This window comes from Haliotis rubra, unplaced genomic scaffold (assembly GCF_003918875.1).
Source record: "Haliotis rubra isolate DU_JTF1 unplaced genomic scaffold, ASM391887v1 Scf1690, whole genome shotgun sequence".
In the NCBI taxonomy this organism is placed as follows: Eukaryota; Metazoa; Mollusca; class Gastropoda; order Lepetellida; family Haliotidae; genus Haliotis; species Haliotis rubra.
The window spans coordinates 8,253-35,964 of record NW_025765659.1 but is presented as its reverse complement, the minus strand read 5'-3'; the positions used below and the strand labels follow the sequence as shown (position 1 = coordinate 35,964).

Here is a 27,712-nt window from a genome sequence, read left to right as displayed (position 1 = left end):
CGAGATACCATGACGTTCCCACCGGTGCCTTTAACATCCCGACGACCAGTTTCTACAGGATGATTGAACTGGAATTGTTCATATTCCCCAAATGATGGTACATTTTAGCACCATTTGGCTCATTTCAAATGCCTTTATGCTAGAATTCAATCGACTGTTATTTTCTGCTGGTTACGCCAGGGTCAGCTTGTCCGTTATTTTTAAAACGATCGCTCTGTTGCCAACGAGGTATCAGGTCTGAGCGAAAACAAGGCTTCAACAATACAGGACATTTTAGATATTATTTACAATTCGTCAAATGTACAATGAGATACATTCATGAAATTACACACTCATATATGAACGAAGTTCTCGAAGAAGATGTTATTTAGTAGCAACACATGAAGGAAATATGAGTTCACCTGCAGGCATTTTCTCTGAGCAGCTTACTCCACACGCAGGATACCAACTATAGGCAACTCCTGCAGGTGATGAGATGAACCTTGGATATTTCCCGAGGGCTTCCCGTGGAACCAATCTTGTACATGACATATTTACTGAGGAAAACTAATGTTTGGTATCATCATCACTATCATCATCGTATCATCATCCTCAGGCAATAGGTTAAAATGAATATTTATTATCATCGAAATAATAACACTTATAGTCGTCAGAAAGATATATTAAATTTAAGAATTATATCATATGTGTTCAACATACAGTCTACACAGCGTCCATTGTGGAGCTTATGTATTTTCACTTTCACTGTGTCATAATAGCACATATATGGTATGTTCCAGCAGTATCATTACAGCACTAAAATACCTCATGTTCTGGAGATTTGGAAAATTGTGGCGACCTTGACATTGTCGTTAGCTGCCGTCGTTCCTTTCCTGCTGGTATCTTCAACATGCACAACGTCATCATCGGTAACTTCCCGACATCGCATCTTCATGTCCCGCAGATTTGACTTAAGGGTGCTGCAATGCCTTTGAATGCTCATTAAATCAATAACAACAATACACAACATACTGACACCAGTATTATTATAGCTACTGCTCCTAGAGCTTCACCTCCCTTTGCTTCTTTCGGCTCCGGGCGCAAACCTCTTGGTGATTGGAATATTTTTAGTATACTCTTCTGAAGAACGCGTTACATTAACATGGAAACATCTGACAAGAAGTACAGATGCATCGTTGATGTGATATGACGTTGATAACAGCACATCAAGCGTTGACGTTATCTTTGGTACAGTCGCTGAAGACGATGTTACCATTTTGGACAGCGTCGGTAACGGAGATGTATACCCTAACGGCGTCGCAGTGAACGGTGTTGGTGTGAACGATGCAGTGATGCTGCCGCTTGAGTGATCTGTGAGTACAACTGACGAAGCACCGGTTAAATAACCAGAATCAACCGACGTGGCGGTGGACGCCTCCGTTGACGCCGCATTATGGGCGACGGTGACACTGGACGCTGACAGGACACTGGTTGTGGATATTTCTGAAAGACATACACTGGGATAATAAATGGTCTCATTTAGAAGTATTTCTGCAGATTCGACCCCGGCTGTCCCACATAAAGTGCCAAACGTTATCACTCAGGCTATCCCACAGCTCATATTTGTGACATGAAGCCGTTTGAAACTTTATGCTAATTAGATGATCAAGGTAGTTTATAACGGCATCAGCTTTCATGTCAAGTATTTTGTTCACAATGCATCACATCGAATTATCCCAAACAACTGCCATTCATTATTTTTATAACTGGATAATCAGACTGTGTGACAGTTATGGAATGTTTGATATCATACGAACGTTAACTGAATGCTTACTAACCATTGGTTGACACACTTAACATTTGAAATTCGAATTTCAGGAGCTGCTGCTATCCTTATATATGATATAACGGATTGCGGGTATCTCAATATTTCTTCATGTGAGTTTTTCTGTCATGTACTGTACATTTTCATAATTTCTCTGCTGACAAGTGAGTGCTACCTCTGTAAGTGGCATTTAGAAGCTGGTATGAAGAAGACAACATGTTATGGATTCACGACTTGCAGTATAGATGCCAGCACCTTTATCAAGCAAGTCACACACACAAACAATGTTGAAGAACATAGAATACTGAAGTAGTCAATTCTTGACAAGACTGAAAGATCACACGGAGTGACGTCTAACATCGCATTTGTCAATACGACTACCGAGTTGCCGTTTGTACTCAGTAAATTGGACTATTCCAAGCACGAATCCTTGTGGCAAACCACTTGATAGTTTCTATTTCTCGGAGGTAATGTTTTCAGTTATTACAGATTGAAATTGATCACACAAGTAGGTGTGGTGACAACAGGTGTGGTGATAATGGCTTATGTATTTAGTACTCTGTTATGGTTGACAATACAGCGAGAACGCCGTCCGGTAGACCAAGTCGAGCAATGTTGCTGGCATCAACACTTTGATGAACTCCACTGACAGCACATAGAAGACCCGTGTCGGTACTATGGGAACCTCTGTATGACGACTGATATTTGTACATAAGCTCAGGAGTAGAAAGATGATTGATAAGTCGAGGTTTCACTGCCTTTTCCTATGATCGTCGACAGGAAAGGCAGATCTGACGTGGGATGATAGCGTTTTAAGGGACTGGTGTCAAGATCAGACGTTTTCAAAAGCTGTGTAACTAAGGTTAGATTGAAACCCCTTAGAACCATTCCTGAGTTTTTTGACTCTTATGTATTATTCTGTAATGACAGAAGTAACACATTCAAGTTACGATTCATTAACTTGGTTGGCAACTTAGGTCACAAGTTGTTTAAGACTCTTAATGAGCTCTAGACCTTCTGGGAAATCGTTTCAACGTATCCAATATCTGGTCACTGAGACTGACATCGGTATTGAAAACAGTTTCGGGAGACTCTTCATAAGATACGGACAAATTGTGCCATTCTTTGATTCACATGATACTCAGCATAATCATTTCTCAGTTAATGTAGGTCATCTATCTGGAGTATAGGGTGAGCCTTGGATTTGCAGATCAAACAGGTGAGAGAACAAAACCTGGTGTCCCCTGCAAATTTGGGGCCTTTTGATCTATACAATGTTCTGATTTCGCCTTTATTAAAATAATTACTTCATTCTTGACTTGAAAGTCGATTTATTTTAATTGTCTGCGCTGTCGTTCTGGAGCCCTTCTCTGAGATTTAGTAGTCAAGAAATGCTCGCTGTGGCAAGGGGCTTGTGTCTTGGTTCGAACATTCCTAACGGAGCATGTTCCTCCTGGAGAGAAGAGAGTGTTGAATTGTAAACATTCACCAAATCATTCAAGAATCAACGTGATCCTTCTTGTAATCCTCTACAGATAGGAGGTTGATGTTTCTACAGAGTACTGTCAGTTTTTCACTCCCGGGACTTGAGAAGGTATACCCGTGAAGATCCGTGTTATGTCACCATCAACTCGACTAACGTATTGTCGTGTGGTCGGGCTTGCTGATTTGATTAATTCATGTCATCGTAACCCAGTTGCGTAGATGGATGCTGATAATGTTGATCACTGGATTGTCTGGTCCAGACTCGAATAGTTACAGACCACCGCCATATAGCTGTAATATTGCTGAGTGCATCTAATGTGCAATGTGCATTATTATCATTTCATTTGGAATATAATTGATAATGTCCTCCCAAATGGGACGATATAAGTAGTCTATAACCCACATCACCTGCGGCGTTAAACAACAAACAAACAGCTTGAGATATTAGGGGTAATTTTAACCCAGAAGTGATATGACATGTGTTTGTCTGTTTGCTGCTAACGCAGTCCTGCTACATTCGATAACGTCAGCAGGGGTGGTAGGTTTATCTCGTGTACAAGTTGACAAGATACATAAATTCCAAGTGTAACCGAAGCTAATAATGTCATGTTGTCACAACGTTTTGCTTTCGTTGTTAAAACGTTATTCTGTACTCTCCCATTTACGTATACGTTGCCACAAGGTTGTGGCTTGACGTTGTGACACGTCATGTTCACGTCGTCACAATGTTAACGTTATTTGATGTTAACACATTTTACGTTGTCTTAAGGTTCTTTTTAAGGTGAATAGTTGAATAGTTTCCCATTAGTGAACAGTACATGAAAAACAAAGCAGAAAATCAATTCAATGTGTATTCGTCAATGTGCATGTTGTTTTGGTCGTGTGTTTTCTGAAGCTGTAGCTGAATAGTGAAGAAAGAATCTCAAAGTGAAAAGTCTTACTAAACGCTATCGCTATCAAGATATTATGTAATAGTCGATACACAACGTTTTGACAACGTATGTAACGTTGCTGTAACGTTGTGAGATAACGTTATAAAATGACGTAATGCTAACGTTGTGACAACGTTGTGTCATGACGTTACCAATCTACAACCTTCCCACAACGTTGCGTTCTTTCGTTCCATGGAGAATGCATTCTGTCCCAAAGCGATGAAGTTTGCTTTTCTGTTTGTTGTTTATGGTCCAAGTTAATAGTCCAGTTTAATGTCAGCGATCTGTAAATATTCGAATCTGGACCAGATAACCCAGTCACTGACATCATAATCATCGATGTACGCATTTGTTATATTATGAATTGCATCATTAAAGCCAAGGCGCGTGACCACCTGGTCCGGTTGCTCGCCTCTTTCGACAAGCATTGGTTGCTGAAAACCAAATCTAACCCACGTGTTTTCGAAGATGTGAACACTAACGACTAAAATCCAAAATGACAAATGATCCTACTTGTACATAATGGCGGGTCACCATACACCACGTCCGGGTCCCAACTCCCCGTCTCGTTGCACCGCATACTGCCGTTACTGCCGCCCACTTGTACGTAACCCATGTTGCAAGAGTACGATATGACGTCTTCAAACACGCCATTCCCTTGAGATGCTGTCACGTTCTCGAATGATGGGCTCAAACCACAGGATATCTCTGTTGAAAAAAAACACGCTTGAAACACAGTAATATGCATATAGTTTCTTAGTAACTTAAAACAGACGTCCATTCAGAAATGTGCGAATAGCCATGGCACTGGGCTTTGCATAAGTTTTGCTGGCGATTCCATGTAATTTGATTGTGATACATGATCAATGTATTTATATAATAAACAGGAGTCTTGCAAGGATTCTTGTCGAGTGACGTCATGTCTTGTTTTACATCACTGTATTGTTTCAATATTCCAGTGATACAAGGCACACGGCAGCGTCTTCTGTCTGTTTGCTGCTGACAATCCTGTTACACGTACAACGGCACGGGAGCAGATTTGACCGTACACCAGTTAACCTCGGTTAAGCCAAAATATTATTACGCTTGGAAGCATAAAATGACGAGATTTGTTTTCTGATTGTGTCTTACAGTCATATTCAGCAATATTTCAGCTATATGACGGCGATCTGTACATATTCGATTATGGACCATTCAGTCATAGAAATCGTAAGCATAGATCGATGCAACTGCCAACATACGGTATTTAACTATTCAAGTCGGCGAGCCTGACCACCTGGTTCTGTTGATCGATTCTAACGTTAAAAGTCGGATGCTTAAGATCAATTCTACCCCGCAATGTCACGGATGCAAATCCTAAACATAACAAAATGATCCTACTTTCACATAATGGCGGGTTCCCATACACCACGTCCGGGTCCCAGCTCCCCGTCTCGTTGCATCTCATACTGCCATTGCTACCGCCCACTTGTTCGTGACCCACGTTGCAAAAATAAGATATGACGTCGTCAAACACGCCATTCCCTTTAGATGCTGCCACGTTCTCGAATGATGGGCTCAAACCACAGGATATCTCTGTTGGTAAAAAAGACAAACTTGAAACACAATGTGCACATGCTTCCATCAGCAATTTCATAAGCCGACATATTTAGAATATTGCAAATTGACAGGGCATTCATGTATTTAGTACAATATCTATGTTTATTACAAATTGAGGATTTGCCTATGTTGCAGTGCCAGTTTGTCAACTTACTGCTAACTCAGTCCTGTTTTAGGTGCAGTCGATAACAACATCAAAGGTAACAGGTTTGCTCTTGTTCCAGTTGACATGATGCATAAACTCCACGAGCACCGCGTTGCACTCAACGAAAATGGAGTAATGTATTCAACCTGAGACTGATTCTGTCCCAAAGCGATGTTTACGTCAACATGTAATTGAGATTTTTGGAAACCAAAACTGAGGAGACTTAATTTTGTTTTCCTGATTGTCGGGTAAGGTATTACCCAGCGATATTACAGCTATATTACAGCGTTCTGTAAATATTCGATTCTGGACCAGGCAACCCAGTGACTGACGTCATGAACATCGAGCGTCGCAATTTAGATAACATGACGTGTATCATTCAATTCAGCTACCGTGACCGACCGGTTCCGTTGATCGCCTTTTACGATAACAATGTGATGCTGATGATCACATCCAACCCGCATGTTCACTGATGAAAACTTTAAAATTCCAACGTCAGCTAGCGTCACCACCGTGACCCGTTGATCGCCTCTTTCGACAAGCATACGGTGCTGAAAACCAATTCTAAACCACGTTTCACGTATGTGAACACTAAACTATAAAAAAACAACTTGAAAAAACTATCCTACTTTCACAAACTGGTGGGTCAGCATATACCACGTCCGGGTCCCAGCTTCTCGTCTCGTTGCACCGCATACTGCCGTTACTGCCGCCCACTTGTACGTAACCCATGTTGCAAGAGTATGATATGACGTCGTCAAACACGCCAGCCCCTTGAGATGCTGTCACGTTCTCGAATGTTAGGCTCAAACCACAGGATATCTCTGTTGGTAAAAACAAACACGCTTGAAACACAATGTGCATATAGTTTCATTAGTAACTGAAACATCAGACGTCCATTTAGAACAGTCCGAATTGTCATGGCGTTGGGCGTAGCAGAAGTTCTGCTATTAATAACGCTTGGCGATTCCATGGAATTAAATGTGCTTAATACATGATCAATGTATTTACATAATAAATAGGAGTCTTGCAAGGATTCTTGTCGAATGACGTCAGGTTTTGCTTTACGTCACTGTACTGCTTCAATATTCCAGTGATACAACGAACACGGCAGCGTCTTCTGTCTGTTTGCTGCTGACAGTCCTGCCACACATACAGTCAATAACAACCGCACGGGTGCAGATTTGACCGTACGCCAGTTAACATGATACATCACCTCGGTTAAGCCAAACTATACGTATTCCAGCTATATGACGGCGATCTGTTAACATTTGATTCTGGACCATTCAGTCATTGAAATCATGATTCTAGCACGACAATGTGTGATACTCGATTCTGATTGGCTGAGAGCTCATCAAAACCGTACTTTAATGACAGTTTAAGGACCGCTAATTAAAGTGACCGATTCACCGCGTATGAATACAACATGTCTGACATCGGAGACTTCTACCTCGGCAGCATCTTTGATGTTTTTGAACTGAACAGCGAATGGTTCGACGATGAATTTCTGGAGCCTAACGCAAATGAAGAAACTTCGAAGCTGGAAAATTCTACAGGTAGCGATAATTCGTTTCACATTTCTTACATTGTAAAGTCAGCTGGCGTCAACTCGAACGCTAGGTGTATGTCTATTCATATGAAAAGGAAAGAAAAAAAATGGACTGAAAATATTCCTCAATTTATCTCTTGTAGTGTACGAAATGTTTCCTTGCATAAATAATCACTTATTACGAAATTTAACGGCAGTTTAATTTATTCATAAGTAAATATTTCACTCAAATTTACGATTTTACTGTTTTAGATATAAAAAATGAACCTGCTACCAAGCGTTTCAAAACAGTGACCGACAATGATCTGGAACATATTGTTTTGGATTCGAGGAGCAAAACCACCCTTCAAACAACTGCGTCGGGAGTAAAAATCTTGAAACGTAAGAGCAAAGACAATCCTTTTAAATCAACAAACTTATCAAGATTTGGCCTAACATATCCTATGATAAACGAAGGTGATGTAAATAATCTTGAACATGTTAAATAAAGCTGTTACTTACCTTTTAACAAATTGATATTAAAACATTGAAGCGCACGTAAAATAATATTTTTTTTATTAAAATATATTTCCAGAGTGGCTACAATTTCACGAACTCTCTCCCGAGTTTGAGACACTTCCAGTTGATGAAATGAACGCTCTGCTGAAGCGATTCTACGCTGAAGTCCAAACTTCCGACGGGAATTATTATACCAAGTCATCGTATGTTGGGATCCGAGCAGCGATCCACAGACACCTTAGACAGCCACCATTTAACATGAATATTAACATTCTTCAAGACAAAGAATTTCACTCGGCCAGCGCCGTTTTTGCAGCAATGTTAAAAAAAATAAAGCAGTTAGGTCTTGATAATCCAGCACATCACAATGCCATTTCAGATGGTGATTTAGCTAAAATTAGAAACAAACAAAATTTGGAAAACCCTGTAGACCTTCAAAACAAAGTGTGGTTTGATTTGACCCTAGGGTTTGGACGAAGGGGCTGTGAGAACCAGAGGGAGTTGTCTGTTCATTCCTTTGTTGTCGAAACAGACGATGTTGGCTGTGAATTCATATCCATGACACATAGCAAATCCACGAAAAATCATCCTGGGGGCGTCGGCGATTCCGAGTACACAAAGCCACGTATATACGCGACAGGAACTCCCCTCTGTCCTGTTGTATCTTTTCGAAAGTACATGTCCAAGTTAAATCCAGAAAATGAAGCCCTCTTTCAGCAGCCTCGTAAGAATGTGTGTGAGAATGATGAAGTTTGGTACACAAGTAAGCCCCTCGGTCACAACACACTGAAAACGATGATGAAACGGATCTCGGCCAGTTGCGAGTTGAGTCGGGTGTACACAAATCACTGTGTTAGATCCACCACCGTTACACTGCTTTCACATGCTGGGGTGGAAGCAAGTGAAATAGTTAAGATTACTGGGCACAAAAACTGCCAGAGTCTGTCCTCATATAACACTGATTCGTCAGCAGCGCAAAAGCGGCAGTATTCCGCCATACTTCAAACTGGGTCTAGTGGACATGACATCAACAACACACGTCCTAACCTGTCCGCTTCCGTCCCCGCCGTAATGCCCAGTCCTTCAACTTCCACTGTCCAGGTTTCCCACATAAAAGCTGGTATGTCGGGTCTTATCCAGATTGGGAATAGTAGCGTCATTATTAACAATTACTTCCACGAATAAAGTTAGCGGCGAGTAAACTTTGCGAGTTCATAACTTAAATGGGGCGAGTCGATTGTGATAGAGAAGGGGGAGGTGAATAATTCACTTGATAAAATCAAATAACTGTAGTTGCTCACAGTATAAACTGTATATTTTGTGATCTTTTTATGCTACTTGTTACATACTTGTTACATACTGGAACCATACTGGTTCCTGAAATAAAGCAAATTGTGCTGTTATAAATGTCTTATTTTGTTCATTATACAACCTGTCCCTCAACTGGACGATTCCAAGCAATTTCCAGGAAAAAGGCCACTTCACGCCTTGTGTTCTTGCGCTCCAAAGAGTGCGGTTTTAAAACGCTTATCTATCGTGCTAGAATGAAGATAAAGCTACTCTGAATGAAGATAAAGCTACCGCTAAATGTTCAATTTAGCGGTCTTAAATCAACGATAAAGGACCGTAAAATTGAAAACAGAGTAGCTTTATCTTCTAAGTATAGATCGACGGAATTGCGATAACTGGCATTTAAGCAATTATGTCTGCCAGCCTGACTGACTGGCTTTCATGTATTTAGTAAAAGATTTATACGTTTTATAACAAATATACGGATGTAAACCCTGAACGTAAAATATTATCCTACTTTCACATAATGGCGGGTCACCATACACCATGTCCGGGCCCCAACTCCCCGTCTCGTTGCACCTCATACTGCCGTTACTGCCGCCCACTTGTTCGTAACCCAAGTTACAAGAGTATGATATGACGTCGTCAAACACGCCATTCCCTTGAGATGCTGTCACGTTCTCGAATGATGGGCTCAAACCACAGGATATCTCTGTTGGTAAAAAAGACAAAACTTGAAACACAATGTGCACATGCTTCCATCAGCAATTTCATAAGCCGACATATTCAGAATATTGCAAATTGACAGGGCATTCATGTATTTAGTACAATATCTATATGTTTATTACAAATTGAGGATTTGCCTATGTGACAGTGACAGTTTGTCAATTTACTGCTAACATAGTCCTATTTTAGGTGCAGTCGATAACAACATCAAAGGTAACAGGTTTGCTCTTGTTCCAGTTGACATGCTGCATAAACTCCACGAGCACCGCGTTGCACTCAACGAAAATGGAGTAATGTATTCAACCTGAGACTGATCCTGTCCCAAAGCGATGTTTACGTCAACATGTAATTGAGATTTTTGGAAACCTAAACTGAGGAGATTTAATTTGTTTTTTCTGATTGTCGGGTAAGGTATTACCCAGCGATATTTCAGCTATATTACAGCGTTCTGTCAATATTCGATTCTGGACCAGACAACCCAGTGACTGACGTCATGAACATCGAGCGTCGCAACTGAGATAATATGACGTGTATCATTCAATTCAGCTACCGTGACCGACCGGTTCCTTTGATCGCCTCTTACGATAGCAATGTGATGCTGATGATCACATCCAACCCGCATGTTCACTGATGAAAACTTTAAAATTCCAACATGTCAGCTAGCGTCACCACCGTGACCCGTTGATCGCCTCTTTCGACAAGCATTCGGTGCTGAAAACCAATTCTAAACCACGTTTCACGTATGTGAACACTAAACTATAAAACAAATTGAAAAAATTATCCTACTTTCACATAATGGTGGGTCACCATACACCACGTCCGGGTCCCAGCTTCCCATCTCGTTGCACCGCATACTGCCGTTACTTCCGCCCACTTGTACGTAACCCATGTTGCAAGAGTATGATATGACGTCGTCAAACACGCCAGCCCCTTGAGATGCTGTCACGTTCTCGAATGATGGGCTCAATCCACAGGATATCTCTGTTGGTAAAATAAACACACGCTTGAAACACAATGTGCATATAGTTTCATTAGTAACTGAAAAATCAGACGTCCAATCAGAACAGTGCGAATTGTCATGGCGTTGGGTGTAGCATAAGTTCTGCTATTAATAACGCTCCATGGAATTGAATGTGCTTAATACATGATCAATGTATTTATATAATAAATAGTAGTATTGCAAGGATTCGTGTCGGGCGAATTGTTTGTTTTTACATCACTGTATTATTTCAATAGTTGAGTGATACAAGGCACACGGCAGCGTCTTCTGTCTGTTTACTGCTGACACAATCCTGTTACACGTACAGTCGGTAACAACGGCACGGGTGCAGGTTTGTCCGTACACCAGTTAACATGATACATTAAGTTTGTAATCATAAAATGACGAGATTTCTTTTCTGATTGTTGTTTAAAGACTTAACCAGCAATATTTCAGCTATACGACGCCGATCTGTAAATATTCGATTCTGGATTAGACAATTCAGTCATTGATATCATGAGCAGTGATCTACGCAATTGCGATAATACGGTATGTAAGCATTTAAGTCTGCGAGCCCGACCACCCGGTTCCGTTGATCGTTTCTAACGGTAAATATCTGATGATTAAGATTAATTCTAGCTCGCAATGTCACGGATGTAAATCCCGAACACATAAAAAAATATCCTACTTTCACATAATGGCGGGTTCCCAAACTCCACGTCCAGGTGCCAACTCCCCGTCTCGTTGCACCTCATACTGCCGTTGCTACCGCCCACTTGCTCGTAACCCACGTTGCAAGAGTATGATATGACGTCGTCAAACACGCCATCTGCTTGAGATCCTGTTGCGTTCTCAAATGATGGGCTCACACCACAGGATATCTCTGTTGGTAAAAATAGAAAATGTGATAGGATATCTCTGTTGGTAAAAATAGAAAATTTGAATCACAAACCATCACGTACTTCATCAGAAATTGGATAACCCGACATACATTCAGAACATTGCGAATTGACAAGGCATTCATGCATTTAGTACAAGATTTATATGTTTTTTATAATGCATTGGGGCATTTGCCCAGAGACAAATACTGAATAACGAATATGGTCTCTGATTTGCCTGTGTGACAGTTTGTCAATTTGCTCCTGACGCAGTTCAAGGATGACAGGTTTGCTCGTGTTCCAGCTGACATGATGCACCGCAGTACACTCCAGTGATAATGGATTCTTTTGTTCCACGGGAAACTGATTCTGCCCCAAAGCAATGTTTACGCCAATATTTAATTAAATTTGTTTGGAAGACTGAAATGATTAGACGTAATTTATTTTTCTGACTGTCGGTTAAGTTCTTACTCAGCAATATTTCAGCTATAGGACGGCGACCAGTAACTAATCGATTCTGGGACACACAGTTCAGTCACTGGTAACATGCGCACATTGACGCAGTTGTGCCAATATAGCATGCATCATTCTAGTCAACGACCCTGGCCACCCGTTCCTGTTGATTGCTTCACGCAGCAAACATCGGCTGCTTAAGATCAATTCTATCCCGCTATGTCACGGATGTAAATCCTGAACATAAAACAATTATCCTACTTTTACATAATGGTGGGTCACCATACACCATGTCCGGGGCCCAACTCCCCGTCTCGTTGCACCTCATACTGCCGTTACTGTCGCCCACTTGCTCGTAACCCATGTTGCAAAAGTAAGATATGACGTCGTTGAACACGCCATCTGCTTGAGATGCAGTGACGTTCTCGAACGATGGGCTCAAACCACAGGAAATCTCTGTTGGTAAAAAGAGCAAATTTGAAACACAATCTGAGAGCCAGTTGGCACGATGCACTCAACGTGTTACTCCACTATAAACTCAACGTAGACGTCACACTCGAGAAAAATATTTTTTGCTAATTCCAAGGGGACCTCATTCCCAAAGTGATTTATTCCAAAATATTAAGCTAAAATGACGAGATGTAATTTTCTTTTCTGCTTATTGCTTAAGACACCGAACACAGAATCTTCAGTCAATTTGTACTCAACAATTTTACAGCTACATATACAACGATCAGTAGATATTAGATTCTGGATCAGATAGTCCAGTCATTGACATATTACTTACCAAGTTGAAATAATGTCAGATAATTTAAGTCAGCAATCCTGACGACCCAGCCCCGTTGATAACCTCTTGCGACATACATTGGTTGCTGAAAACCGATTCTAAGCCACGTCTTCACGTATGTGAAACAATTAGAAACCAACATGAAAGATTAACCTACTATCACATAATGGCGGGTTCCCATACACGACGTCCGGGTCCCAACTCCCAGTCTCGTTGCATCTCATACTGCCATTGCTACCGCCCACTTGCCCGTTACCAATGTTGCAAGAGTATGATATGACGTCGTCAAACACGCCATATCCTTGAGATGCTGTCACGTTTTCGAATGATGGGCTCAAACCACAGGATATCTCTGTTGGTGAAAAGAGCAAATTTGAAACACAATCTGCATGTATTTCATCAGCAACTGGACAACCCGATATATATTCGGAACAATTAAGGATTGACTGACAGTGTGTGTTTCCGGTTCATTGAGGTATAAATAGAAAAGCCTATGTGCAAACTGCATGACTCCGCGTACTCTATATATTTCGGCAGTGTAAAGTAGTACAACGATATCCACAAACTATGACACAACACGAAGCTCCCTCCTACGCGTTTCAACTAAAGATTCCGCCTTCGCTGGACGTATTCTTCTGAAAGGACGTCTTGACATTTTTCAATCCGTTTCCTGTCGTTCACTTCAAAATTCCTGTGGTAGCCCTAAGTTTTACCTTAGTACTGGTACAGTATTGAATCTGTTCCTCAATGCTTCCTGGGTATAGTCATTCTAGGGCTTCCTCTACCCACCATAAAAGTTACCCGTTTGCCGTTATAGATGCTTTAAGATTACCAAAGTGACACTGGGCACTGTAATCTTTCAATTGCTAGCTTCAGTCTATTGTCTATTTTCTGTCATGTACACAACTGGAGGTAAGATCATTCGGTGTACTGTGACCTTGATAGGCACATGTTACTAACCAGCATCTGTCACCATGGATGACAGGCCTCACAAGTGCAATGTGCAATGTTTGATCGAGTTTGCTGTCCGTGTTCTGTAGCTGTGTCTCCTGTTCTAAAGCTGGTCACTGCATTCCTACAGTTAACATGACAGACAGCTGTCAAGTTTGTCCTTCTTTGTAAGCGCTGCAGATGACAAGGTAACATTAATCTTTTGTTTGTCAAGGAAGGTCAAACGTTTTATTTATTCAGTATTTTCATTATTAAGACACTATTCTGCACACTACAATGTCAGCGAGGCAGGCTGAGAGTTATTCTGGCAAAAGTGTAGTTCCAACAAAATTGAAACAGCATGTCAGTTCAGTAGTGTGTAATATCGACTGCCAGGCAAATATGTTTATCCTGGTAAATCAATGACTACGTACGTGACATCTGACTATCAATAACTATTCACATGCCAGTCATAAACTGATTCGGTAAGTAAATAGAACAAGTGAATATTGCATATATAACACATACTTTCACAATTTGGCGCAGTCCATCAACCACGTGTTTAAACCAGGTCCCATTTTCGGTGCACACTCTCTTCCCGGTGCTTCCGTTGACAACGTAGTATCCTGGGAGGCAGTTGTAGGTGACGATGTCAAGATACAGGGGGGTGGTTTTGGATGGCGCCGCACCAGACACCGCCTCCAAAACGTCACATGTGACAACTAGAACATTGAACATCTCATATTTACCGTCACCGATTATCTAACATGTTATACACTGTTTTATGATAACAGAAAAACACTGCAAAATGGAAACTCTATAATTACCTGTTTTAACCATTTAAAATTACACCTCTTAGAAATCTATATATTACACGTAATAGCCTGGTGCTGTTTAACGGTTCTTGTATAATACCGTTATATATTTGTACTTATGTATAACCAATGGTATTACTATTGTTTTGATTTTTCTACAAAAATAAACAGGAGAGCTATAAACACTAACAATGGGCTTCAGATTTCATTATTTCATGTTGTTTATTAACGTCATACTCATCATTATCTAGGCTATATAACGGCGAAGGTCTTTGAGTGGCATCTTAGAGGGTACAAACTATCCCCTTTATTTGTACATCTCTGATCTCTTCTCAGTTAATTCTCTGGCTTCAATCAACTTATTGCCTTGTTAATTATGTTGCTGCGGCATTTTATTTTGTTACACGCTGTATATAAACATCAAGTCCTCCTCATGTTGCAGACTACACCATACAGACTCCCAAACAGCCAATAAATGTTCGCGGAAGAACTAATGAGCTTAGTCGCAGCACTCGATGGCCCGCTCGTAAAAACAAAACAATACGATTCTAATCTATGAACAGACTCACTCAGCGGACTCCAAGCAATACAAAACAAGGTGAGGTGAGGTGAAATAGGGTTTAACGTCGTGCTTGAGAATATTTCGCTCATATGACGACGTGCATGCGTGTGTATGTGTATGTGCGGCTGCTTGTACTAGCCCAGACTTAAGCTGGTTTTATAGTGCTAGCCCACTGGGATACCATGCCGCAGTGAAGCATGAATACCCATATCAGACACATTATACTGACTCAGAGCCGACCAGTCTTTGTTGTACCCATTAATGCCGAGCGCCAGGCAGGGACCAACAAGTACCATATATTTTAACGTCTTTTGGTATGACGCAGTCGGGGATCGAACCCGCGACCTTCCGCTCTCCGGGCGGACGCTCTAACCACTACACCACGGAGGCGGTCTGAAAACCAAAAACAACAACAAAAAACAGTCTAAACTAACAAACTAAACACTTCAAAAGCACTCGCCATCTATACGCCTATGCAAAGAGGGAGTTCATGTGGATCCCTGCCCATGTCGGAGTGTTTGGTAACGAACATGCCGACCAAGCTGCCAAAGCGGCACATAAACTCCCAAATGTTAACTTAAATATACCATTATCTAAAAACGAAATGAAAAGCCTATCAAAACAAAACTTCTTCCAAAAGTGGCAAAGTTAATACCAACATTCAAATTCTAATCTACATTTACTGAAAAAACTAGAAATCTACCATAAATCTAAAAATATTGACAGAACGATAACCAAATAAGAAACAGGTCAAACTTAAATTAAATTTAATTAAATTTCCATTTGCAAAATATATTTTTTTAAAGCTAAACAGCCAAGTGAGCACACTGCAACGAAACAAAAACACCCGAACATCTCTTACTACACTGCATATACTACTACAACCTTCAAAGCGTTAGGTGCTTTTCTAATCAAAACTAGCCTTGTAGGTCCCATATAATTCCACATGACCAGATAGTATCAATACAAAAAACAATTTTTTTTAAAACGCATACAAACAAACAAAACAAATACCGACCAAACCACCTCATAGGTCAGATCCCCCTATTACTTTTGGCAAATTTCCGAATTCAAAATTCATTCAAATTCAGGTTGTTATATCTTTCGGTCAAATCAGCACTCTTTCGATCAAACACTCTAAATGCGGGCTCGTGTGTCAAATGTGCATTATGTTGGAAAGCGCACGTTAAATCTCCAAATCTTCATCATCATCATCATCATGATGTTCCATTCCGGTTTGACAGTAGTACAATAATCTGTATCGTAACATCGAACAAACGAAATGGTAGCATTTTTTAAATCTGGACCAGATAATAATCGAATCTGGACCAGACAAACCTGTGATTGACATGAGCATTGATCCTCTCACGTGGGATACGACGATCTGTATAATTCAGTTAGTGTTACTCCCACATCCTATCAGTCACATCTCTAGCTTTCTGAAGCCTGTAACCCGGCTGATTAGCGAAACATGTCGGACATTCTAATCAAAGTGCGTTATTGACCAATTTGTTAAAAACGTAAATTTGAATAAACACTGAACGGCGATTTTTACCCCCTGGTAACATTTAACTATGAATCTGCGTTTACACTGAAGGAAAACCACCATGAAATTACCATTGACAATTGAACACAACTGGAGCAGCCCCCCCTGAACGGTAATTATCTAAACCAGACCCCGTCGTACCAAGTGCGTCAGCTAGTGTTAAAACGCACAGTGCCGTCCGTGTTGAAACACAAAGCTTACATATACACTGAATGGCACGACGTGAAATAATGTACAGATCGTTATCATGTTCTGCATGGTATCCGTTTAAATCACTGACGCTTGAACTGGAGTAAGTGAATTTCGGAATTAAATCTGCGATTTGTTTTTATGAAACAAAGTGTTAAATATCGATTGAAAGGTTTCCTCGTTATTGACAAACAATTAATCCCGATAGACTGCGCTCACTCATCACTGTAGCCAAGTAGGCATCACATGTACAAATCTACCCCCCATAAATAACACGAAACAGCCATTTACAACTTCGTGTCAGTCGTGTAGACACATGTAAACGGGAAACTCGATGCTTGGTTAATGAAATAATAACTATGTTGATACTGGACAAATTAAATAAAGCGACAAACATTTTTGAATTTCATATGATAACCTGTATTTCACATGTATTTATTATCTAATACAATACATCACAATGATGCAGTTTGATTTGAAACCTCATACCGATATCTCAATGGATGTATAAAGTTTCATGATTATTGTATGAAACTCAAATGTTGATAGTGTTGCTTTGATAGAGGAAATGAGTGAGTTGGTATATCTTTATGACGCTTTAAGCAATATTCCAGCAATATCACAGCAGGGGACACCAGTAATGGGCTGCACACATTGTATCCATGTGGGGAATCGAACCCGTGCCCTCGGCGTGACGAGTGAGCATCTTAACCACTTGGCTAACCCACCGCCCAACAGTGGAAATGTTAAAACTAACTAACCATCCTTCATGGGCGGCAACAGTCAAACAAAACCGTATGTTTATCTCGGCATTACGTTTCTTAAAGTTCCTCACACAAATTCAAATGGCTCCTTTCTGCAAAATATACTAAATTAAGTAACCTTTGATTCGTTGATTTCACCTTTTCTGCTGTATGGGTCTCAGACATGTGGGTTTAGGAATTCTGAACTCTTTCAAATCAAATTAGACATTTGTATAGCGCTACATATCCAGAGTCCTGCTCATGTGCGCTTAGTCGAATGCTCGTTTGAAGAGCATGGTTTTGAGACATGATCGGAAACTGTTGATATTTTCCGATATTCTGACATTTTCAGGTAATCCATTCCAGAGTACAGCACCCTCTCTGCTAAATTATCTGTCCCCTATGTTGTGGTTGGGACAAATGGAACATCTAAGCTTTGCTGACTAGCTGATCTGAGTGACCTTCCGGGCTTGAGAAGGTTTACTAGTTCCTGGAGATAGAATGGAGCAAGCCCACTAATGGACTTGTAAACAAACACAATAAGTTTGAATACAACTCTGTCTTTTACAGGGAGCCAGTGTAAGTCCTTCAGCATTGGTGTTATGTGCAGATACATATGTGTGCGTGTTATGAGCCTGGCAGCTGAGTTTTGAACACGCTGTAACTTGTCCATGTACTGCTGCTGTATTCCATAGAGTAGACTGTTGCAGTTGTCCAGACGTGATGTCACAAATGCATGGGTTAGGCATTTTACTGATGGTGTGTCCATGTACCTGCTAATATGTACCCTCCATTAGTGGGTTAGACGACTAACTTTGTCTGCTGGCGATTAAGTGCCTGACTCTGAGAGTGTCCCGGATGGGATTCAACTCGACCAAAGTACTAGAATCTGTACTTTACTGAGAAAGGGTAATTAGGAGATAAACCTACTGTGTGGGAAAATCAGAGGTATATAACGAAATTGTAATAGCTCTAAATTTCATTTAAAACCGAACGCGTAGCCTCCGCCTCTTGGACTGATAGGATTACGGTTGAACCAGATCTCCAGTGGTTCGCACAGATACACAGAGACCTGTGTGTTCATCCAGCATGGACATTGTCACGGGAAGACCACCTGTACCGAACCTCGTCCAAGTTCCTGGTGCAGTTATGTTCCAGCATTAGATACATTAAAGATGCTGTGTACCTGTGTGAGAAGTGTGGACGGTTATATAGTGATCCGTGTGTTCATGCTGTCGTGCAGTGTGATAATTTACTCTCTGTGAGAGATCAGCTGTGGTGTGAACTGATCAATATTGGTCCTGTTGACTTCAGTGTATGGTTCCACAACTTGTCAGACATTGAGACGGTGTTGTGTCTTCTGTCATGTAGCCCTCAGTATGGACTTAATGCAGAGGATCAGAGAACATTTACAACTTGGAGGATAAATAAAGAATATATGGGTTAGGCATTTTACTGATGGTGTGTCCATGTACCTGCTAATATGTACCCTCCATTAGTGGGTTAGACGACTAACTTTGTCTGCTGGCGATTAAGTGCCTGACTCTGAGAGTGTCCCGGATGGGATTCAACTCGACCAAAGTACTAGAATCTGTACTTTACTGAGAAAGGGTAATTAGGAGATAAACCTACTGTGTGGGAAAATCAGAGGTATATAACGAAATTGTAATAGCTCTAAATTTCATTTAAAACCGAACGCGTAGCGTGAGGTTTTAAAGCAATGAACAATTGTATTATAATTTCGTTATATACCTCTGATTTCATTCAGAGGTATAAAACGAAATTGTAATAGCTCTAAATTTCATTTAAAACCGAACGCGTAGCGTGAGGTTTTAAATGAACAATTTAAGCTATTATAATTTCGTTATATACCTCTGATTTTCCCACACAGTGGTTTATCTCCATTCTATGGCAATTTTATGAACAATTTCAGGTGGAGCTCTTTCTTTGGTTACGAGTCAATGCGTGAAGCGGCCTCACATTCCAATCTCAAGTGGCATCGCCCGAAACGGGGGTGATTGGTGGCAAACCGTCAATGACTAACAAACTCCAGATTCAGTAATAACAAATCACGTTTTGTTTTTTCAATGCATCAATCACCAATCATTAACTGATAAGTTGGAAAACATATATCAAATAAGTTTAAAAAGCTTGGTTCACATTTGAAAATTCCACCGTAGACCCTTTCCCCACCAGAATAATGGCAGCAACCTCGTGGCCTTGACCTTTTCTCGGAAGTCATTGTTTACATTTACGGGCAAATTTGGAAAGATGCTACAGGAGAGCCTCTGACAGTTTGCGCAAGGTTAACCTGATTGTATGACTGAGATAGTCTTTGATATCTAATGACTGGTACTGGTACAAAATTTAAGAGTGGAGGCGCTTTTGTTGTACCGAATTTAGATACTGTTGAATTTTGCGCCCTGTCAACTTGACGATTTCACGCACCTCTACGTCTGCGTGCGACAGCTGTGGTGACTCTTACACTCATGTGTGTACTTTGTGCTCAAATTCGATTCTACGGATATTATTTTCTACATTTTGGAAAGTGTTTTGTGACCTAGTGGCTTCAAAGTGTAGTGAATTCAAATTGAATCGGATTCGCTGGCATGTTCGCGAGTCTGTTGACAAAGAGCCAGATTTGTGGTGATATTTCCGAAAGGATGGATCAGGACATGAGGGTGTACCTCTGGCAAACACACGGTAAGGTATACGTAATTAATTATACTTTAATAGACTACTTTAGATCAAGCAGTGTAATGGATAAGAGGGATCATGACTAAGCTAAATAACTTTTTCAACGATATTATACTTTTAGAAAAAAAATATGTTGGGCTAAACAGAACGGTTTGCAGATTCTGTAATTGTGTTTTACTACCGCTAAATTTGAAACAGTACAAATTTCAAAATATTTGTTTGAACTGATAACCCAACTGTTTATTTATATGGACGGAAAGCATTAAATTTCTTCGGCGTTCGATGTTAATGCATCCTCCGGTACCGGATCAAGATCAGTGGCGATATCGTTGACGAAAGCTGATAAGTAATTTAACACGGAAATTAGCAGTCTGACATAACATAGAATCAACGTAAACATATTTGTTTCCATGCTTTCGAAGTACTTTTGTATGTATAAACACCTATTGCTGTGATTTACGCAAGTAGTGAGTCGAGCCCGTCATCGCTAAATCCATCTTTAAAGACATGTGTAATTAATTTCCGACAGCAAAATCGCCGTAATTTATCGATGCATCGGTAGGTTGTTTGGTGTCCGCCATGTTAGTGGGCAGACAAAAATAGTGCATTACCGTAAACCATGTATGATTGCGCACGGAAAACAGAGACCTGGTATAACGTGATTATATACCTCTGAATGACTTTAATTAACCAATCACAATCCAGTGTTTACTGAAGTCATGGTAGAATTCTAAATATAACATGTGTGACATTTGACAACTTTCTAATTTGCATTGTGTAATGTGTGGAGACTGTATAGAGGAGTTACTTTATACGGATGTATTTCTCGTACTCAATAAGATGGTGAAGTCATATATAGTTTAGCTGTGTCTAAAGCACATTAACTCACACTTGATTTGCTAAACACCTCCATACTCTCAGCAAATATTTAGTCTTTTTCTTATCCTAGTGTTAGATTCAATACGTAATGGAACCTTTAAAACAGATAGAACATCACGTACATCTTCATGTTGCCGAGGGGTGGTGGGATAGTCTAATGGTTAAACCATTCGCTCGTCACGCCGAAGGCACGGGATCGATTCCCCACATGGGTACAATATGTGTAGCCCATTTCTGGTGTCCCCGCCGTGATATTGCTGGAATATTGCAATTTCCTCCCTCAACATACATTCCACAATTGTCCTAACAACCCCTGATGTGCAAACATATACTGGACAAAAATAGTTAGGGATATATGTAATTTTTGAAATTATGAATAATGATCTATTTATTCATTCAAAATATCAATCATAATAATACCAATGTCCCTAACTTATTTTGACCAGTATAGTTTCTAACTCCGCGGAATAAGCGCGGTGGACTATTCAGGATCTCAGTTTTATTACTGTGACACATTTTCCAACAGATTTTAACAACGTAGGGGTTTCGTTAAAGTAGAACCGAACTAGCAACAGCATATTGTACGACGTAATTTACATACTAAAAAACAGAACTGTCGCAGACAACTGTATTAGCAATGCATGAAGTTCCTGTACAATTACCCATAATCCCCATGTGTCCCTATAGCTTTTACAGAACTATTACAAGGATTCCAAAGCCGCTTGCTATTAACACAAGCTGTGCACACTTGTGACGGAATGCAACAGAATGGTGTAAATGATCAAAACACAATATTCCGGTTTCCGATTTAACCATTCACAGCGTTTAGTAACAATATCAAATGAAATGAAACAAATTGTGTGTTTGCTATAAAATTGGAACCCCACAGACATTAATTACACCGCTAAGATGTGACTGTTATTACCAGGATATTACCAGGTACAACAAGCCTATATATTTGTCATGGACAACAGCTGCATCAAAAACAAAAACGCTGACAAAAGATATTGTTAGAGCTCAGGCCGATTGAGACGTCATTCTACTCGATTTATCAGCTAATGGTAACTAAACAGCACATAATCCTGTCAGCTGGGTAATAAAATACCTAGATGGAGGGATCTAGTGAATAAAAATTCATGCAAAACACCGAGATCGGGGGAAAATCAGTTTCAAATGTCTGCCTAACCAGATTCCATTGGGCGTAAATGACAAGATCAGGATGAAAGTGATATGAAGTATCTAGGGAATCGGTAAGACACCAGGTGTTCTTGGAATAGTAAAGCATGTCCAACTCTGCGGCTAGCACCCACTACTCCCACAGCTAATGGCCCATGACCCTTTTACACGCAGCCCAGTTAACGAATACGACGTCTCCCTGGGGTTATGGGCCAGGGGTTATGTTTTCATAGCAATTCGCTTTAGCGGCACTTCTAGCACAGCTTTACCGGGAAAAGGGAATATTGAAATTTCGCTTTCACGGGCCGACACCCTCCCAGGTGACGCTTCCTCCTCGAACCCATCAACCGGCGGTTTGGGTAGTCAAGTGGTTAAAGCGTTCGCTCGTCTCGCCGAAGACACGGGTTCGATTCCCCACATGGGTACAATAATTGTAGCCCCTTTCTGGTGTCCCCAGCCGTGATATTGCTGGAATATTGCTAAAAGCGACCTTAAACCAAACTCACTCACTCACTCGAACCCACCACGAACTTTCTCAAGGGTGCGACATTTTGCATTACCCAGTATGTCAACAGATCCTTTCTCCGTCGCAAACCCGAGTACCTTAGTTGTGAATTTCAGTCAAAGGACTGGGAGGTAACAACAATTAGATTCTGGAAACTTGGTGAGATGCAATTTTGATATTTTGTAAGCGAGCTCCATATGTTTGCCAATTAGTATTCTTATTCTTGTCAATCACATAGGTGGCAAACGGGACAGCGAATATATGCTTGAAGACACTGAATTTATCCAACTGGAAGCGGTGTGATACGTTATGTGGGCATATTCTAATCAATTCTATAATCATAATTACTAATAAAGGATAGTTTGCAGCTCGTGATTTCTTATATTTTCTTGAGTAGGTGTTGCCCAAATTACAATAAATTCCAGCCTCTACTCTTCACACAATGCAGTAATCTATCGACTATTTGTAGGTCATGTTTGTTGTTTTATTGCAATTTGAAAGTTTGTTGAGTACATTCGTTCATAATCCTTTCAAATTTGATCTTTTTGTGTTCTTTCAAACCTGGTAACCAAAAGATCCGTTGGTCAGATCAAAGGTATTTAATATTCAATACTCGGAACCTACTCTCTTGTTCCCTGCAGGTATACGACTAGTAAAGCGAAACTCAGGATGTAGTATCGACCCACACTTTGTAATTGATATGGATTCCAATCAACAGTAGTAGATAAATGTAATACTATTTTTATTACGATATCAATCAATCAATATTTGTCCTTGATACTAAGCAAATGAAAGCGACCAAAACCCTTCACACCTATAAGAAATATCTGCTACAATAGAGACGATAGTGCTTTCCGGCTATTTCATGAGCATGCGTTATGAATCACTGTGGAACAAATGACTTGGAAAACTCACCGTCTCTGAGGTGACACGTGTGTCGACACTCCGTCTTGTTCACGCCGCACTTGCCGAGAATATGTGCTATTTTACACAAGCAGTCGGTGTCACCATCGTTTGGATGATCTGGAATGTTAGGTAAATGTTAAACAGATGCCGAGAATATGTGCACTTTTACAAAAACAGTCGCTTTCACAATCATTTGGATGATCTGGAATGTTAGGTATATGTGTGTGAGTGAGTGAGTTCAGTTTTACACCGCTTTTAGCAATATTCCAGCTATATCACGGCGGGGGGCACCAGAAAGGGGCTTCACGCATGTTAGGTAGATGTAAAACAGATGCCGAGAATGTGTGCAATTTTACACAAGCAGTCGGTGTCACCATCACGTGGATGATCTGGAATGTTAGGTATATGTAAAACAGGTGCCTAGAATGTGTGCAATTTTACACAAGCAGTCGGTGTCACCTCACGTGGATGATCTGGAATGTTAGGTATATGTAAAACACACGCCGAGAATATGTGCAATTTTACAAAAGCAGTCGCTGTCACAATCATTTGGATGGTCTGGAGTGTTAGGTATATGTGAGTGAGTGAGTGAGTTCAGTTTTACACCGCTTTTAGCAATATTCCAGCTATATCACGGCTGGGGGCACCAGAAAGGGGCTTCACGCATGTTAGGTAGATGTAAAACAGATGCCGAGAATATGTGCACTTTTTACAAAAGCAATCGCTCTCACCATCATTTGGATGATATGGAATGTTAGGTATATTTAGAACAGATGCCGAGAATGTGTGCACGTTTACACAAGCAGTCGGTATGACCATCACGTGGATGATCTGGAATGTCAGGTGTATGTCAGGTATACCTTGGGACTCCAAGGTAAACTTGGGACACAATTGCGACAAACGTACAAACTTCAACTTTAAAAGCAACCATTGCAAGTAATAAACAACATTGATATAAAGTTGATGAGTGAAAATCTGCCTCAGTGTTCCCCACATTTATAATAATAATAAGTTGATCAGTGAAAAATGTATCATAATGCTCCCCACATAAACATTGATAACATTCATGAATTTTAGTCGTCGAACTAATTTGTGTTATGCTTGCATTAAATTATGCTTAATATGCCACTGAGCGATAAATATTGCAATAAAATGTAAATTTCAACAATTTTGATGAAACAATTATAGTATTACAGTAACACAAGTAGTGTATATCTATCTTACTTGGACAGGACGAGATGCTTTGACACGCCAAAGCGCATCGACACCCCATAGACACATTGAAGTAGCACTCGCCCTTCGATGCCCGCTGATCACACACAGTGTCAATTTCAATATTTTGACACACCCCTTCAACATCTGTAAAACAAAGTATCAACATTTTAGTTGTATTTATATTTGTACAGTTGTAAAGTGTTCGTACTTTCAGTGACAAAAAATGAGAAAAAATCAGTAAAATATTGCTATGTTACTTAGTAATAATATACTTACCTATGCTGCAATAAAACAAAATCAGACAAAGTGTCAGAATATACGTCCACATTTTCTCATTACAGTTGTAACAACAACATCCGCAGAAGAACGAACTCAGCAAATGCTTGAGTAAACTAAAAGCCCAGCTTTGTGTGTCATGTGACTCGCGATGTCGATAAATCCATGTACGGCGAGCAGATCAATCGGGACCATCCTACATATAAGAATGATATTCGATGGTTTCTGAATGTAATTTTCGGTCGAGGTAGCCATCGACCGAGTCACTGCGTGAGATCTTAACTCCTCCGTGACCAGTTATGTTATCCTCAACCATAGTTGTAGCTGATTAGAGTAGTGTTTGGCAATATAACTTATTAATATATGTAATTAACTTCTCACCTAACCGTGCTATTCATCATCGCTTGATCTGCTCTTCATCTAAATGGGATTTAGGTACAATAGGCCCCCACTATTAAAGAGAAGAGAATCGGTTGATAGGGAGCAGCAAACATTTCTTGTAACGCGTGCTTTAAGGGGGCAATAGAAGGTATTCGGAAATATGGCACGCAACTCAAATAACATACTGAGCATAACATAAATATGAATAAGATAAACTTTATTTGAAACGTTATAACAATAACCCTAGATAAACGTGTAGAAAAGCACTTTGCATGAAATTTCATGTAACGTGTCGCGATTTGCACTTTCACTTGCACTTTGTGCACAATGACCTTAATCACTTTTTGCATACTTTTTTGACACCTGAAATTTACAGACCTGATATTGAAATTTGAAGAACAGTTGATAATTCTCTAGCCTCCGAAAGTTGTTGAAAACACGTAAATTTCAACCTAAACTGCGTGTACGTAACGGGTCATGCCACAGCTCACAGAAAATCAGCGTCCCCGCGCCGTGGGTATTCTGGAGACCGGAATGGCCCAAAATGAAGACATTTTGGTGCCCATCTCTGTGGAGACGTTTTCAACATATGGAAATACGAAAGATTTGCCTGGGACTGGCCGTCCACACGTGCCGTTACATCAGCAAGACAACTACATTCGGCTGACCCATCTAAGGAATCGATTCCAGACTGCTAGTTGGACTTCTCGGACCGTTTCTGGCTTACGGAACCGACTGAGGGAGCACAACATCCGATACGTTCAATTTTGCTCCAACCTCACCGACAGGCACGTCTTGCCTGGTGCAGAGAGTATCTATGTTACAGGAGACAAACTTGGGATGGTATGCTAGTGAAAGCACCCTATCACGCGATCCAGTTTTGTTCGTCAACCAGAATGCATTGTTGACGTCACATGATGTTGAATGACGTCTCTCTCCAAACGACGTCATGCCGGATGTCATTATTGACTTAATTCCTGTGATTCGACACTTATGGTTTTCTAAGGCGACGATCGTGATCAGTCGTTGTTGTCTGACGGAAAACAGATTACTAGATAATAGTTGCTGTAAAAACGACATTTTCCGACCTTGTGTGTCATACGTCGTGCGTTTTCCTATATCTGTATGGGTAAACAAAGGCTGATTACCACGCGTTACGGTCAATATGAAAGCTACATCATGTTATTCTCCAGCCTATTAAGCCCAAATATAAGTATTCCCTAAACTACTCTGTTATACTGAATTACAACAAAATTGAAATTCCATTAATACAAGCCTTTGTTAACTGTTTATATCTGATGAGTGAATAAAATTGTATGTTTCAGGCAAAGTAGTAAATGTTATCAACTGAATCGAACCTAACTGGCTATATTGATTAGATCAGAAAACGACAAGATGTGGTTCATATGTTGCCTCAGAGGCTGATTGTTATCGAACTTGTCTGTATCACTGGTATGGTTTAAACAACTATGTTTGCTAGGAAACAAACACGATGGTTGGGTATGTTTTATACTAATCCATACGCAATAGTTCAAATTTTAAAAGCCAAAACATGAAGATTCGATTTCACCTCAAATCTGTATTGCTCCATGGAATTGTGAGACATGAAAATCAAATTTACTGTTTGCACTTAACAACATGACTACATTCATTGTTCACTAATATAGCTATAAATGGAAAACGTGTGATGCAGGAAGTCTCACTTACTACTAGAAGGTCATACAAAGTACGTACAGCGTGATAAAACACCCACAATTACAAGTTATA

General features: G+C 40.3%; 1 protein-coding gene across 1 annotated transcript; it reads right to left on the bottom strand.

Annotated features, from left to right (window-relative positions):
- Positions 1 to 805: 805 nt before the first annotated feature.
- Positions 806 to 25,715, bottom strand: LOC124272368 (sushi, von Willebrand factor type A, EGF and pentraxin domain-containing protein 1-like). Its single transcript, XM_046707541.1, has 12 exons — positions 25,565 to 25,715; positions 25,298 to 25,432; positions 24,083 to 24,190; positions 14,584 to 14,777; positions 13,283 to 13,477; positions 12,600 to 12,794; positions 11,696 to 11,890; positions 10,815 to 11,009; positions 9,820 to 10,014; positions 4,735 to 4,929; positions 1,053 to 1,482; positions 806 to 959 (listed from the first exon to the last, which is right to left on the bottom strand). The coding sequence occupies exons 5-12, from the start codon at positions 13,347 to 13,349 to the stop codon at positions 806 to 808; spliced, it is 1,626 nt and encodes a 541-aa protein (XP_046563497.1). The 5' UTR covers positions 13,350 to 13,477; positions 14,584 to 14,777; positions 24,083 to 24,190; positions 25,298 to 25,432; positions 25,565 to 25,715.
- Positions 25,716 to 27,712: the final 1,997 nt, after the last annotated feature.